This window comes from Argentina anserina, chromosome 2 (assembly GCF_933775445.1).
Source record: "Argentina anserina chromosome 2, drPotAnse1.1, whole genome shotgun sequence".
Classification (NCBI taxonomy): Eukaryota; Viridiplantae; Streptophyta; class Magnoliopsida; order Rosales; family Rosaceae; genus Argentina; species Argentina anserina.
The window spans coordinates 17,287,532-17,303,467 of NC_065873.1; the positions used below are offsets into that span (position 1 = coordinate 17,287,532).

A 15,936-nucleotide genomic window follows, 5' to 3' on the forward strand; every position below is an offset into this window, starting at 1 on the left:
AGGATTGGTGGAATCCTTTATTGGGTTATGGTGCTTTATGGTAGATCAGTTGGGGTTGGATGGTCGAACTAGACTTAAGGGTTCTTTTTAATCTATCAGATACTAGGGATGCCTCATATGTGTAGAATTGTTCAAGATCATTCAATAAGTGAGCGTAGTCTTGCATTCAGGGCACATTATGTAATATCCCAAATTGGCCGACGAAGAGGGGGAGATGTGTCTTATATGTACATGTCCACCTCCATCTAACACAAGGCCTTTTATGGGCTCAATGACTTCTGAGGGGTTGATAACTCCGAAGTTAAGGTTGCTCGGGCTAAAGCAATCCCAGGATGGGTGACTCATTGGGAAGTTACTTGTGAGCTCTCATAAACAAAACCGTGAGATCTATGCCCAAAGTGTACAATATCGTGTTACGATGGAGCGGTCTCGGGATGTGACAATTTGGTATCAGAGCCACTCTGCCGTGTGGTGCGAGTGTGGCGACGAGGACGTCAGACTCCTAAGTGGGGTGAATTGTAATATCCCACATCGGCCAACGGAGAGGGGGAGATGTGTCTTACATGTACATGCTCACCTCTATCTAACACGAGATCTTTTGGGGGCTCAATGACTTCGGAGAGTTGAGAACTCTTAAGTTAAGCTTGCTCAGCTAGAGAAATTCCAAGATGGGTGACCCATTGGCTCCCAGAAATAAAACCGTGAGGGCTATTCCCAAAGCGGACAATATAGTATTACGGCAGAGTGGTCCCGAGATGTGACACATTAGTTACTTGATTCTCTTGGATTAAGGCCATGGTTTGTTAGCATAAAGACGATTAGGGTTTAGTTCGCTAAGTTTTAGTTTGTTTCGCATGGTTATAATGTCTCAAAGTTTTGTGGAGGGCGTTTCATGTTTATGTAGATTTTCCTACTTTTTTATGTATGGTGATATTGTTGTTGTTTTTTTTAAAAGGATTTAATTTAGCATATCAACAAAATCTTAAACATGCACGTAGAGACTTTGGTCAATATGGTAAGGGATTATGACAAAATTTAGCTTATATAATGATAATAGTTAAGACTAATCTTATTTTTAAATTTAAATGCCATGAGTTATTATGATTGAATCATTGATACCAGTGAATTTAGTTAAAAATATTTATGGATAATTAAAACTAATTTTGAGATCCTCGGCTCCTCGCCAATTAATAGTACATGTGAAGGGTTTAACGCTTATTTGCCCTCCATACCTCCTCCTCCCTCCCTGCATCAAGATGTGAAGGAGTAAAACTGATTGATTGAATCAATGTTCTTCGTAAGCATAAGAAGAAGAAGAAGAACTTAGTCATTAAGCGTCTTTAGAGCAAGTCCACCCGTTAAGTCCTCATGGGTGAAGACCTGGGTCATAGATGTGATCTGGGTCATTGAAATTGAGTAGCAGTTTCCACCCGTTGAATCTGTTTCTAGGTCGCCATGTGGCAGTGAATGTTTATTTCATTTTATTTTATTTTTTAAGTGTGAATAACGATTAGGATTAATATATATATATAATGATTATGATTGACATTATAAAATTAATTTTTTATTTCATAGCATTTGATTGAAGGTTACATGTTAAAAAATGCAACTAATTGAAATTTAAAAAGAAAAACACTCAACATAATGAAAAACCACAATCTAGATATCCAAGTTCCTCTGAAAATTCACATAAATGCTCTATGAGATCTTGTTGAAGGTTTGCATGCTCAGACTGTCATCTAATTTCTTTGTATCGCTCCATAAAACTATGGAAATTGTGACAGTCTCTACCAACTGGTTCAAAATCTTCTCTGATTGGTCTCCCAAACTTCGGCTATTCTGGGCCTCATAATGTTTTCATCTTCTTCGTCGGACTCTAAGTCTTCATCGCTATCTTCAGGGCATTTGTCCTCAACTATCATGTTGTGCAAAATAACACAAGTCAACATGATGTAGCGGAGGTCCTCTTTATCCCATCCGCGAGCAGCTCCTCTAACAATACCAAAATGTGACTGTAAAAATACTAAAACATCTCTCGACATCTTTCCTATATCCCTCCTGAGCCTTTGTAAATACACAATCCTTAAGTCGCCTAGGACATGGAATTATTTTCACGAAAGTCGCCCATCTTGAATAGATACCATCGGCGAGATAGTAGCCTAAGTTGTGAACCCACCGGTTATTCACTTGAAACTGGATATGTGGTGCTCTACTGGAAGTAAGCTCGTTAAACAACGAGGACTTTGCTAGGACATTGAGGTCATTGCATGACCCCGACATTCCAAAAATGGCGTGCCATATCCAAGTGTCATAAGATGCAACCGCTTCAAGAATGATAGTGGGGATGCGTTTTTTGCCACTATATTTACCGGCCCAACCGGTTGGACAATGTTTCCATTGCTAATGCATACAGTCAATGCTGCCAATCAGCCATGGAAAGCTCTCTTTTCACCTTTAGCTACAAGTCTTCTAAGATCGACCGGAGTAGGAGCTCGAAGGTACTCTGCCGAGAACACATCAATGATTCCTCTTGTAAATCGTTTAAGACATTCGATGGAGGTAGATATCGTCATTCGACAATATTCAACGCACTGATCGACCTCAGCACCGTAGGCAAGCATCCGTAAAGAAGATGTCATATTCTGCTTCGGAAGTAAACCGACTAGCTTGGCATCATCTAATTTTTGTACAAAATATCGATCATAGTTGCAAAGAGCACCATGCATGTAGTTGAAAACCCCCTGACTCATCCTGTAGCGAACTCGGAATGATGGGTCTTTTAAAAATAGGACGTTTGATAAAGTAGTCTTTGAGCATACATTTACCTCATTCTTCTCTTTGTTGAGGGTCGTTTAGTGCACGACCTGGATGAGAACCGCGACCTCGAGGTTGGTTTTCTGCTTCATGGTGAGCAATTGCCTTGCTATAATGGCGTTAGTTGACATCATTTCTTCATCATCTTCTTCGTGAGATTTGTGGATACGTTCCAATAATCTTTTCATTGTGTGGAAAAGAAATGAAAAAAAAAATTGAGAGGATTTTGTGATGGAAAGCTTCAACAAAATGTAATTATGCCTATAGAAGAATGAATGAAACTAAACTATTTGTCACAATTTTTGGGCGGTGAACAAATAAAATGGGTATAGATAGAACTAGTGATCACAATGCTTGGTGCGAAATGCTATGAAACTATGGTGTGTGAAAGCTATAGGAGAGTGGTAGCTATTATAGATAAATTCAAGAATTTATTTATTTATTTCTTTTACCGTTATAATTTTTTTGTTTAATTTTTCATCTCATTATTTAAATTTTTTTAGGTTACATAATATCCTATCGTTTCCTACACAAATAGTTTCCTACTGTTTGAATGCAACGACTAGTTATTTGCTACCATCAGATTGCAATTACAAATGAAATCAATGGTCCAGATTAAAGGACCGTTGAATTTAAAATTCAAAGTAGTTGCAGCAAGATTGACATGTGGCAATGAGAAAAGAATTTTCATCTGCCATGAGACAAAAGCATGTGTGAGACACGCATGTCTTTCCCCCATTGGTCCGTGTAACATAAGCACTTTCATTTTGTATGAAGTGCTTGACATCAGTAATCTAATCACATGGGTGACGTCATGTGGCCCTTGCAAAAGTTGACTTGGCTTGTGACGATCTGGGTCAACAAAAATGAAGCCCTGGGTCTTGAGTCAGACCCAATGAAAGTCTTAATAGGACCTGGGTTAAAAAAATTTTCATGAGTAAAAAGTAGTTTTTTGATGTTGGGTCCAAGCGTTATGTGGATGATGGCCATGTCTTAAAAAATGCAACCGGTGAACTTGCTCTTTAAAGCTTCATGTGAAGCCTTCTAAAGCCGGTCAATTATTGACTCAAGACATCCATCATCTTTGGATAAACCAATCAATTAACGGTCGAAGCTTCTCTTTTTCAATACCGTTCTTCATATATAATATGTTTTACCCAAGGATCTTTAATCATGGAAGGTGATCTCTATGCTATAAATATATGTTCTTCAAGTTTAATTAATCGCTATTGCACTGAAAACTGTAGAGAACAAAGAACTCACATCATATTCTCTGCTTATAAATTTTTACTGATGACTAAGTGGGTCGAGACTTAAGATCCTCGCAGCCATTACGCACGAAGAACTCACTGTGGCAATTGAAAGTCACAACTCTTACTTTTATGGCCATTATATTCCTGCATGGTATCCAGAAAAAGTTTAAAGTAAATTCCCATTTATTATATGACAATGTGATGTTTGAAGAGATCTTTTATTCATTTTTTAAAAATGGTATTTAGATCTATTTACTCAGTAAAACTCTATTTTATTTTTATAAATACCTAAAATACTATTTAGATCTCCAATTTTTTTCTAAAATGTTCATCTAATTTGATATATCAAATCATACTACTATCTATTAATTTCTTTCATATTCTATTTTAAATTCATTTATTATATACAACTCGAAAAATGAATAATAATTACACAAAATATCTTCTCAAATTAATTCAATCATTTTTTCACTCGATTTCTAATTTCATAATAAATTGGTAAACTATATTTTTCATTCATTGATAATAACATCAACGTATATGAAATATTTTCACTTCTAATTCACGAGTTTTATATAGTTTATACATTAAATAGTCCACATTCAATTTGATGTTTATCAACTACATTAATTTTTTACCTAATGATGTTTATCAAAAAAGAAGGTAATTAATTAAATCATTTAATGCAATTTGATATCTCATTTTGGATTGTCTAGCAATAAATATAAAAGATAATTATCTACATTTGTATTTTATAATAGATAAGTAAAGAATTATGTCACTTTTTGTATTTTTATTGTTATATGTTTTTTGGTAATTTCATATGTATTGAATAAGTCAAAACTATTTAGAAAAAAAATTGAGGTCTAAATTTCAATTTTTAGAGGTATGAATAGAAGCTCCTGCTTGAATATTAAATAAATTACAATACAATGTGTTAAAATATCAGCATCACCAGCAATAAAAAGAAACTACACAGGAGGAACACAAGTGAGACAAGGTTCCTCAAAATACTTTCAAGGAGGTCCAAGGGCTATAAAAAGAAGTTCCATTTCTTGTACTTGTTTGGATCGAAACTCAAAGGCATAATCAACAAAATTATGACTAAGCCTCACCTCCTTTTGTGCTTATGTTTATTATTTCTTCGTAAATATGATCTGTAGTTTAACGAAGCAACTTGGACAAACATCGAGATGATAACATACCTTTTAGATAAGCCTAGTACCCAAGTTGTCTACCGTTTTCACCTTTTTACCTATAACTTTCACTGCGTACGACTCAAATCAGGCGAATCATGTTGTATTACCACCAAACGCAGTGAAAGCTTACCTCCGTTCATATATTATGATTGGCTATAATCTCGAGATTCTTTGTTGAGATTGGCTATAACTTTTGTTCGTATATTGTGGTTTGCCTCTGCAGGATTCAAGTATCGTTCAATCTACCGTTGTTCTAGGGCTAGGGCTAGCACAACTCGGAGGAGGATTATAAGTCGTGTCATCTGTTCGCCTTCATGCCTAAGAAGCATTGGGGCAAGAATTGAGTAACTTAAAAACCTCTGGAGTAAAACAATTCAACCCCGTAAAATTCTTATTATTTAGAAGGTTTTTCATGTGCGTTTACTAATTGATGATGTTTTATAACGGCGAGGTTTTTCACTTCCATCTTGTTGTTCCTTTTGTGGAAGTCATGCGGAATCGGGTACACATCTTCTTTTGCATTGTTATGAAATTGTGGCTTTATGGAAATGGGTTTGCCTTATATTTTCTCATTCATTATTGCCTTGGGGTACCCTTGATGAAGTGTTTAACGGTGTTGGTGTTTCAGCGTTCCCAAAACCTAAACGTCGACTTTGGTTTCTAGTCTCCTGTAATCTAATTTGGTTTATTTGGATCACTAGGAATCTAGTGCGTTTCGAATGTAAGATTTTTAATATGTTGGAAGCCCAACGTCATCTTAGGAATAGCCTTGCTGTCTCCTTCGTTGTGCATTTGGCTGATGCGGTCATGAAGGTTGCATACTTGCTAAATCAGTCCACCACAACAATGATGCTCCCAAACTCTTCGAACTTCGGTAGGCAAGTGATGAAGTCCATAAAGACACTCTCCCGCGGTCTCTCTGGTATGAGTAAGGGGTCAAACAAGCCCCCCGGCTGCTGCTGGACTACCTTGTCTTGTTGGCTAACTAGACACGTCTGCACATACTCTTCGACCCCATCTCGCATCCTAGACCAATAATACATGGACTTTAACAAGGTAAGTGTGCGTTTCATACCTGGGTGGCTGGCCCATTTGGAATCATGGCATTCCTTGGTTAGCTCCCTTCGTAAGCTGCCCCACTTCGGTACGTAGATGCAACGGCCTCTCGTGTAGAGAAGGTTGTCATCTAGCCAAAACCTCAGAGTTTTGACTTCCTTTACTAAGGTAATGAGGCTTTGTGCTTGAGGGTCTACCATTAGTCCCTCATTGATCTTGTTTAGCAGTGAGTTAGTGACTTACGAAATGCTTGCAAACTCCGCCTTGCGGCTTAGTGCATCCGCTACCACATTCGCCTTTCCGGGCTTGTACTCCATGATGTAGTCAAACTCCGCCAAGAAGTCTTGCCACCTTTCTTGTTTTGGACTTAACTTCTTTTGAGTTTAGAAGTAGCTTGTTGCTACGTTGTCGGTCATGATCACGAACTTTGTCCCAAGCAAGTAATGTCGCCACAAACGAAGGCAATGGATGATGGCATTCATCTCCTTCTCTTGCATGGTGTAGCACCACTCCATGTCATTGAGCTTCCGACTCTCATAAGAAATTGGATGCCCTTCTTGCATGAGAACTCCGCCAATGGAAATGTCGGAAGCATCGGTGTGCACCTCATATGGTTTGGTGTGGTCGGGTAGGCTAAGTACGGGCTCCTCGCATATCGCCTTCTTCAAGTCTTCAAGGCTTCTTGACACTCCGTTGTCCATTTCCATGTCTTGTTTTTCTTGAGAAGGTTGGTTAATGGTGCAATCGTCGCCGAGTATCCCTTGATAAAGCGGCGGTAATAGTTAACTAGCCCAAGAAAAGATCTTAAGTCATGTACCTTGGTGGGTGGCTCCCATTCTTGGATGGAATGCACCTTGCAATCCTCCATCATAAGCTTGCCGTCCTTGATCTTATGCCCCAAGAACGACACCTCCGGCTTAGCAAATGAGCATTTATCCATCTTGATGTATAACTGGTTTTCCCACAATACCTTAAGCACTTCCCGCAAGTGCTCTACATGCTCCTGCAAGGTCTTGCTATACACCACTATGTCGTCCAAGTAGACGACAACAAACCGATCGAGATATGGGTGGAATAACTTGTTCATCAAGCTGCAAAATATTGCCGGTGCATTAGTTAGACCAAAAGGCATAACTAAGAACTCATAAGAACCATACCTTGTGATGCATGCGGTCTTCGGCTCATCTCCTTCCACAATGCGCACTTCGTAGTACCCCGAACGAAGGTCTAATTTTGAGAAGTAGCGTGCATGACCCAATTGATCAAAGAGGGATAGGGTACTTGTGCGGCCTTAGCAACTCCCTTATGCTAAGTCAGTCTTACTCTCGCAATCGCCCTGCTAGAACAATTGAAATACAAAGAAGATATCTCTAAAGAGAATTTGTATTGAACAAAGAAAGAAAGCTTACGAGTATGCTTGATGGCTTCTTGCTTGATTGATCAAATGTGAGGGGTGCCTTGCTATTTATAGGCCTCATCCTCCTACATCATTAGTTCTAGAGAATTCTAAGACTATGTACAAGTGTAGAGATTTCTAAAGAACTCTATACAAGTCTACACACATCTAAGATGCACCTTGAGTATTCTAGAGACTTCCGGAGTGGTCTAGTTCTCTTAGCCTCTCCATGGTTCTAGAGAAATCCGGAGATGTCCCAAGACTTTCCCATTCTTCCGGAGACTTCTAATGCCTTCTAGTGCATTCTATGAACTTCCAAAGAGTTCCGGCATATTCTGGATTCGCCTAGAATGATCAAGTTTCTTCCGTAACCTTCTTTGAGCCGTGCTTACTTTAAAAATACTCAAGGTAAAATTTGGCTAAGTTTGGCGGGATGTGACATTATGCTGACTAATAGTGTAAGTTTTTTCTGAATGTCAACGAAGAAGATACTTTGTATGTAATAGTTGCTGGAAAATAGGGAAGCTTGTACGAGAGATCGAGCAAGGCATTACCCGTGTCCATGAATATGCAGAGATGAAGATATTCATGCAGAAATGAAGATGTAAATAAACTCAGTTTTTTTTTCCATTGATCAATTTCCCCCTTCAAATATCTTCTACTTATGGCAACTTTGTTTGTCTCACTTTAGAATGTTCCATACACCTTTCTATTATGTGAACTCCTCTGTTCTAGTATGTCGGAATTTTCTACGGTATAGGGTAGTTTCTTATGCTGGGGAATTTGTGATTATTTAGAACCATCGGTTAGTCAATATATCTAGCGGCGATAAATATTTTGAAGCAACTAACTTGTTTACCCCTTAGCATATTTTAAACAATAAGGTTTTTTTTAAGGAAAACGATCAAGTCGTCAAATATTTTAATAAGTAGGAGGTCAACATAAACATGGAACACTCAATTAATAGACATGAAGTTCGAACCAGACGAAACAAAAAAAAGCTTAGCAAACTAACCCTAATTATCCCAATGCCGACAATCCTAGCAACTTCAACAAATTATGATTAAGCCTCACATCCTTTTGCGATTATGTTATTTTATTCGTAAATGTAAAGATCTACAGTTTGAAGAAGCAACTTGGACAAACATAGAGATGATAAAAAAGCTTAGCAAACTAACCCTAACTATCTCAATGCCGACAACCCTAGCAACTTCAACAAAATTATGATTAAGCCTCACATCCTTTTGTGATTATGTTATTTTATTCGTAAATGTAAAGATCTACAGTTTGAAGAAGCAACTTGGACAAACATAGAGATGATAAAATACCTTTTAGATAAGCCCTTAGTATCCAAGTTGTTTACCATTTTCACCTTATTACCTATAACTTTCACTGCATTACGGCTCAAAATCAAGCGAATCATGCTGTATTACCACCAAATGCAATGAAAGTTTACCGTCGTTCATATATTGTGATTGGCTATAATCTTGAGATTCTTTGTTGGGAATGGCTATAATCTCGTTTTGCATAACTTTTTGTTCATATATTGTGGTTTGCCTCTGCAGGATTCAAGTATAGTTCAACCTTCCGTTGTTCTAGGGCTGGCAGAAGAGGATTAGAAGTTATGTCATTTGTTTGCCTTCACGCCTAAGAAACAATGGGGCAAGAATTGAGCAACTTCAAAGCCTAATTACTTTAGGTAAAGGGGAGGGGTGAATGCCATGTGAATCGCCTTGGAATGATCTGTTCAGGTTATTGGACAGGTTGATCCGCTGCTGTATAAAGATTTGTACTCTCTTCACATACATGTCAGGCAAATCATTTGGCAACAACAATAGGTGCATAAGCTGGTAGACATCATATAGTATACTGATATAAGGCACACTGATGAAACCTTCCTACGACTACCATGCCGCGGCACTGGCCTAAACTACAATAGCCTTTGCACTCTGCTACATGACATTGATACCACAAAGATGATAATTATAATGGAACCTTTTTTTTTCTAACATTAACTAAACAAATGATAATATCATTCTTCTTCAACATCAAATTCATCTGCATTAAGCTAGAACAAATTCTAAAATGTAGAGCATAAAAATAAATAAAAAGGGGGGCTAAATGAAACAGACTAAGAACACCCACACCGGCGAGCAAAGGAGGAGGTGGTGCTCGAGCACCGACTGGGACCAGGAGGTTTGCTCGAGCAAACCCATTTCCGATCTCGCACCGGACGAGAGTTGCTCGCCCAGTCAACCGGGAAGGTTTGCTCGCCCCTCCGGTCCAGTAAAGTTTGCTCCGGCGATTGCTCGACCGCCTGGCGGAGACCACAACACATGAGTGATGTCAGACGCGTTTTAATTTTTTTTTCTGTTAGGCGCATGCATTCCAGTAAAAGATAAAAAAATTAACGAGCCAATAAATGACTAACACGTGGCTTACCGAATGGGCCAACGGTTTAATTGATTTGGGGCTTACATTTTGACTCAAAAATTTCGATAAAACGGTTAGAATTAATAGACAACGGTTACTATTTGATCAGAACGGATATAAACTCAAAAAATAGTAAAACAATCCCAAAAAATCCCAAAAATTTTCCTATAAATACTACTTCAATATTTGATCAACTCACACCAATTTGTACACAACAAATTTCACATCTTCCTCCATTTCCTCTCTCATTTCGTTTAGCATTTTTTTCTAAAATAATGGGCACCCATTGGCTTCCTTCCGAATTAAAAAATGTGCATCTCTTTTGTCTGTCATAACATTGATGAATATGACGGTAACAAACAAAAGAGTGATAAATTGTGGGAGACAATTCATACCGATTATATGTAAAATTAGATGCTAGCACCGGGTGAGAAACCTCCGAAAGAGCCGAGGACCCGAATCACGCTCGCTTCTCACTACAACAAGTTCAAGCTACTCTTGCAAAAATGGGGCGAATGTTTGGCGGCGTCACGGCAACGTATAGCTAGCAGCACTTCGCTAATGGACAAAGTAAGTTTACATTATTTTATCATATATATAATTTTTATTTAATTATATGAATTAAATTATGTAATTTATATCTATTTTTTTTAAAATATATAACATTGTTTACATTTTTATTTTAATATATCTGATTTTTTTACATTATTTGTTTTATCTAATTTGTTTAAATATGACCATTGTCTACATTTATTTTAATATATCGAATTTGTTTACATTATTTGTTTTATCCAATTTATTTAAATTATGTAATTAAATATGTACCTAATATAAGTTTTTCACATCAAAAACGACAAGCTCAATCATGTTATTATAATGTCCAGAAGAAAAAATTTACACACTTTGAATGTTGGGAAGTGGTTAAAGTTCATCCATCTTTCGTTGCGGTGCTACCTACTACTTCATCTCCATATGCAAGTAGTCACCATGGTACTCCTTCCGCAACCGAATCATCTCCAACCATCAATTTGGATGACGACCAAGTGAATGAGACACCTCAAAGCAACACTGCAGCTCCATCGAGTCCAGCTAGACCAATGGGAACCAAGGCGACAAAGGAAGCTAGGCGCCAAAAGAAATAGGGTAATACTCTTATTAAGAAACGAGATGAGGTTTTGCATACCATTGCAAGTGACCAAGCATCATGGCATACCAAGAGGCTAGCCCATAATGAAAGTGAGCTTCATTATTACACAGAGTACATAGACATTCAAAAGCAGAAAGAAGCAAGGGCGGAAGAAGAGTTACGATTGAATAAATAAGAGAATGACACAAGGATCATGACAATGGATTTAAAGGACTATGACCCCAATCTCGAAAATGTATTTTACCAAGAGGAAACTAGCAATCCTTAATGAAGGAGAAGCTAGTCAAGACCAACCTACCGATGAAACATATTTGAATTGTTATCACCCAAGTCGCGTGCTATTTCCATAGTAGTTATAGTTGTAGTTGTGTACTAAGAATAAATCTGGGCTTGGCTCGTTATTTTATGTAATTTAAATTTTCTAGAAATAAAATGCAATTTATTTATTAAGTTGAAATTAAAATACACATTATATTAAAACACATACTTAAATTAAACACAAGCTTAATAATTAAACACAAGCATCATGAAAACACAGAATAAAGGTAAAATTGCCAAAATACAGCCCAAATTTGGCTAAAATTGTCAATTTGCACCCCGAACTTGTTATTGAGTCAATTTACCTCCTAAACTTGGTAAAAATTGCCGATTTGCACCTCATCCGTTAAATTTAACTGTTTCTATCCAATTTTGCGTCACATGTCATGCCCATGAGAGGTAATGTTGTGATTTTCTATTTATATTTTTCTTAAAAACAAATAAAAATATTATTTAAAAGGAGGATTATTTTTAAATCAATTATTTATTTACATCTTTTTTTCTATATACTTCACCCTACTTCGAATTATATATTCAACATACTCACCCATTCAAATAAGTGTGTTGTGTATATGTACATATATGGCAAAAATGCCGTTTTGCACCCTAAACTTGATCTTAATTGTCAATTTGCACCCCGAATTTGCATTTGAGTTAATTTACCTCCTAAACTTGGTAAAAATTACCGATTTACACCCCGAACTTGTATTTGAGTCAATTTACCTCCTAAACTTGGTAAAAATTGCTGATTTTCACCTTATCCATTAAATTTAATGGTTTCAATCCAATTTTAAATCACATATCATTATATATTTATTCATATTTAATAATGAAATAAATTAATAAAATTACTTAAGAGGAACACTTGCTACAATGTTTGTTTTTTCGAAACATGTTATTGATTTATATATTTATTATTTTATGTGATATGGTATGTTAAAAGATATTAAAAAATATAAATAAATATATTGAAAATTAAAAATAAATGTGTGTTCCGAGAGAATTATTATTCTACCATTATGTGTGTCTTAACCTTATTAGGTTTCATGTTAGAGATATATTCGCATCTCTGTAATAGATTAAGATTCCGAATCATACGGGATTGTGGTTATGTAATGCCTATATATTGGCCTCATTATCAATGAATAAACGGTTACGTTCTGTTCTATTACGTCGTTATTATTCTCGTTTTGTTCCTCCTCCAACAATGTGTACATATAAAAATATATTTATACACAACACACTATACTTGAATGGGTGGATATGTTGAATATATAATTCAAAGTAGGGTTAAGTATGTAGAAAAAAGATGTAAATAAATAATTTGATTAACAAAATAATCCTCATTTTAAAGAATATTTTATTTGTTTTTAAGAAAAATATAAATAGAAAATGACAACATTACCCCTCATGTGCATCACATGTGACGCAAAATTGGATAGAAACAGTTAAATTTAACCGATGGGGTGCAAATCGGCAATTTTTACCAAGTTTAGGAGGTAAATTGACTCAAATACAAGTTCGGGGTGTAAATCGGCAATTTTTACCAAGTTTAGGAGGTAAATTAACTCAAATGTAAGTTCGGGGTGCAAATTGACAATTAAGACCAAGTTTAGGGTGTATTTTGGCAATTTTTCCTATATATATATATTTATATTTATATGTACACATTGTTGGAGGAGGAACGAAACGAAAATAATAACGACGTAATGGAAGAAAACGTAACCGTTTAATTATTGATAATGTGGCATATATATAGACATTACATAACCACAATCTCATAGGATTCTGAGTCATAATCTATCTCTAACAGGAAACATAATAAGGCTAAGACACACTTAATGGTAGAATAATAATTCTCCCAGAACACACATTTATTTTTAATTTTCAATGTATTTATTTATATTTTTCTAATATCTTTTAACATATCATATCACGTAAAATAATAAATATATAAATCAATAACATATTTCGAAAAAAACATTGTAACAAGTGTTCATCTTAAGTAATTTTATTAATTTATTTCATTATTAAATATAAATAAATATATATTGACAATATAGCCCCTCAAATGCATGATATGTGATTTAAAATTGGATGGAAAACATTAAATTTAACGGATATGGTACAAATCCGCAAATTTTACCAAGTTTAGGAGGTAAATTGACTCAAATGCAAGTTCATGGTGCAAATTGACAATTATGACCAAATTTGAGATGCAAATCAGCCATTTTGCCCAGAATAAAACATATTTAAAGTATTTCACCGGTTTTCACCCTCCAAATGTGTTTCATCAAGTCTGTCTGGAGGTCTCGATGGATGTAAGCGGATTCGAGATCGACAACACAATCGTGAAACCGTTGTATATTAGCTCCATCTCTACTGATTGGCTCAAAAAGAACTTGATTCCCTTGTGCATTCACCGGCCCATCATAAACCCGGAAAGCCCTCAATGGGTTTTGCAAGTCTTCTTCTTCTTCCTCATCCTCTTTCTCATCATCCACGTATTTTTCCTCAAAAATCATGTTATGCAATATAATGCAAGCCAACATGATGGTAGTCATTATCGATTTGTGGTGCAATGTACAACTATGATGTATAATTGCCCATTGAGATTGCAAAATGCCAAATGCCCTCTCCACATCTTTTTAGTATGCCTCTTATTTCTTTGTGAAGAGCTTATTTTGCGGCGTTTGGGGATTATTATTTTGCGGCGTCAGCCAGATAATAAGTTGTGGTGTACCTCTGTCCGTGGACTTCGTAGACGACAGTTGGGCCTCTTCCGGCAAGAATCTCTTAGAACACATTCGATAAGTGGAGCACATTAATGTCATTTTAGCTCCAGGACCATTCATAAGCGTGAGGTATGCCGGTGTTGGACTGCGGAGGTATCTTGGACCATAGAGGTGAAGGCTGCAAAACTCCTTCATACATTCCAGGGTAGTCGATTCCCCCATCCTTGTAATTTCAGTACACTTATTTGCAGCTGACCCGTATGCTAGCATTCGTAGAGCCCCGTCATCTTTTGTTGGGGAAGTAGCCCAAGCAAAGCAATGGCGTCTTCTCTTTGATGCCAAGATAGGTCGTGGTTGCAGAGGTTCGTCATAATAATGTTGAATCGGTCTCTTCTCATCATGTACCTCCGGCGAAATTATTGAGCGTCGAAGATTGGACATCTGATGAAGTAATCTTCCATGAGATTGCATCCCCTAGATAGCCTATGACATGGCTTATTTGGTTTTTTACCGCGATGTGAATGTTTGGTCGTGTTGATTCATCATCGTGTTGTGCTTCCGCCATGACCACCTGATTGACGAATGATTGCTCCATATCGTCATCCTCTTCTTGTTGACGTTGTCTGCGCCTGAAAAAATTATGGAAGGTGAAAGGATTCATCAGAGTGATGAACAAAGAAATGTTACTAAGTGTTCAGATTGAAGGATTAGTTATATGCTCAGATTCTTCACAATAGCGTGATTTGTGAGTATATAATGAGTGATATTAGACGTTTTATAGCAAATTAGTCGAAAATCTTACCAGAAATCTGGTTTAATTATTTTTCCGACACTGACACGTGGCAGTGACACTTGTCAATTCTCTATTAGTCGAAAATCTTATCGGAAATTTTGGATAATATCGAGTCGATAACGACACGTGGCACATTATTATTGGTTGTAAATATATCTGGTAAAAACATTTAATCATTTCACAATAAAATAAAATTGAATTTCTCAAGCAAATTGTGAATGAGTGTGTGAGAAAATCGATTTGTTTGAGAAAAATATGAAATCGATTTGCTTGAAGTAAAATTTACTTCTGGGACCACATTTTATTTGAACAAAACCATTTTATGGATGCGGATGCTCTAAGACAATGTAATAATAGCAAGTGTAATAATAACAAGAGTTAATGAAACAGACATTAAAAGTACTAACTGATAAAACCCCCAAATGATTGGACAAAGTTCCAGGTTAGAACCACAAAGTACTTGATTCGTGGACTAGGCCACCTAATCTCCATGATCAGAGTCAGAGTTATTATGAGTCTTGAAGAGTCTTCACGATGGCACTTCCGAAAAACTTGAATCTGGTATAAGACATGGTAATTACATTTCTCAATTCATTATTAGCTTTGGCAGTTTGGCGTGCACAACTCTGAAATGACTCTAAACCCAAAAATCATGTGAAACACCAACTTATCGACTTATCGTGATTACGGTCTAAGGGTGGCTTATGTTATCGGACCTGCTGAAACCAGCAAAAAAACCAACTGGTTCAAACCGAAACAGAAACTAGAAAAGTATCCAACTCCCCAAACCAG

At 36.6% G+C, this 15,936-nt stretch overlaps 1 protein-coding gene across 1 annotated transcript; it reads right to left on the reverse strand.

The window, feature by feature from the left end:
• Positions 1-6,986: 6,986 nt before the first annotated feature.
• On the reverse strand, positions 6,987-14,141 carry LOC126784072 (uncharacterized mitochondrial protein AtMg00860-like). Its single transcript, XM_050509570.1, has 2 exons — positions 13,975-14,141; positions 6,987-7,413 (listed from the first exon to the last, which is right to left on the reverse strand). Exons 1-2 carry the CDS (start codon positions 14,139-14,141, stop codon positions 6,987-6,989), a joined length of 594 nt encoding a protein of 197 aa, XP_050365527.1.
• Positions 14,142-15,936: the final 1,795 nt, after the last annotated feature.

What these genes read in the sequence shown, in the direction of transcription:
- LOC126784072 (XM_050509570.1), bottom strand. Translation starts at nt 14,141, where the DNA reads ATGATTTTTGAGGAAAAATACGTGGATGATGAGAAAGAGGATGAGGAA. An exon ending in GATGGAGCTAATATACAACG is followed by an intron (nt 7,414 to 13,974) that starts GTTTCACGATTG and finishes AATATTTTGCAG; the next exon opens with CTTGATGAACAAGTTATTCC.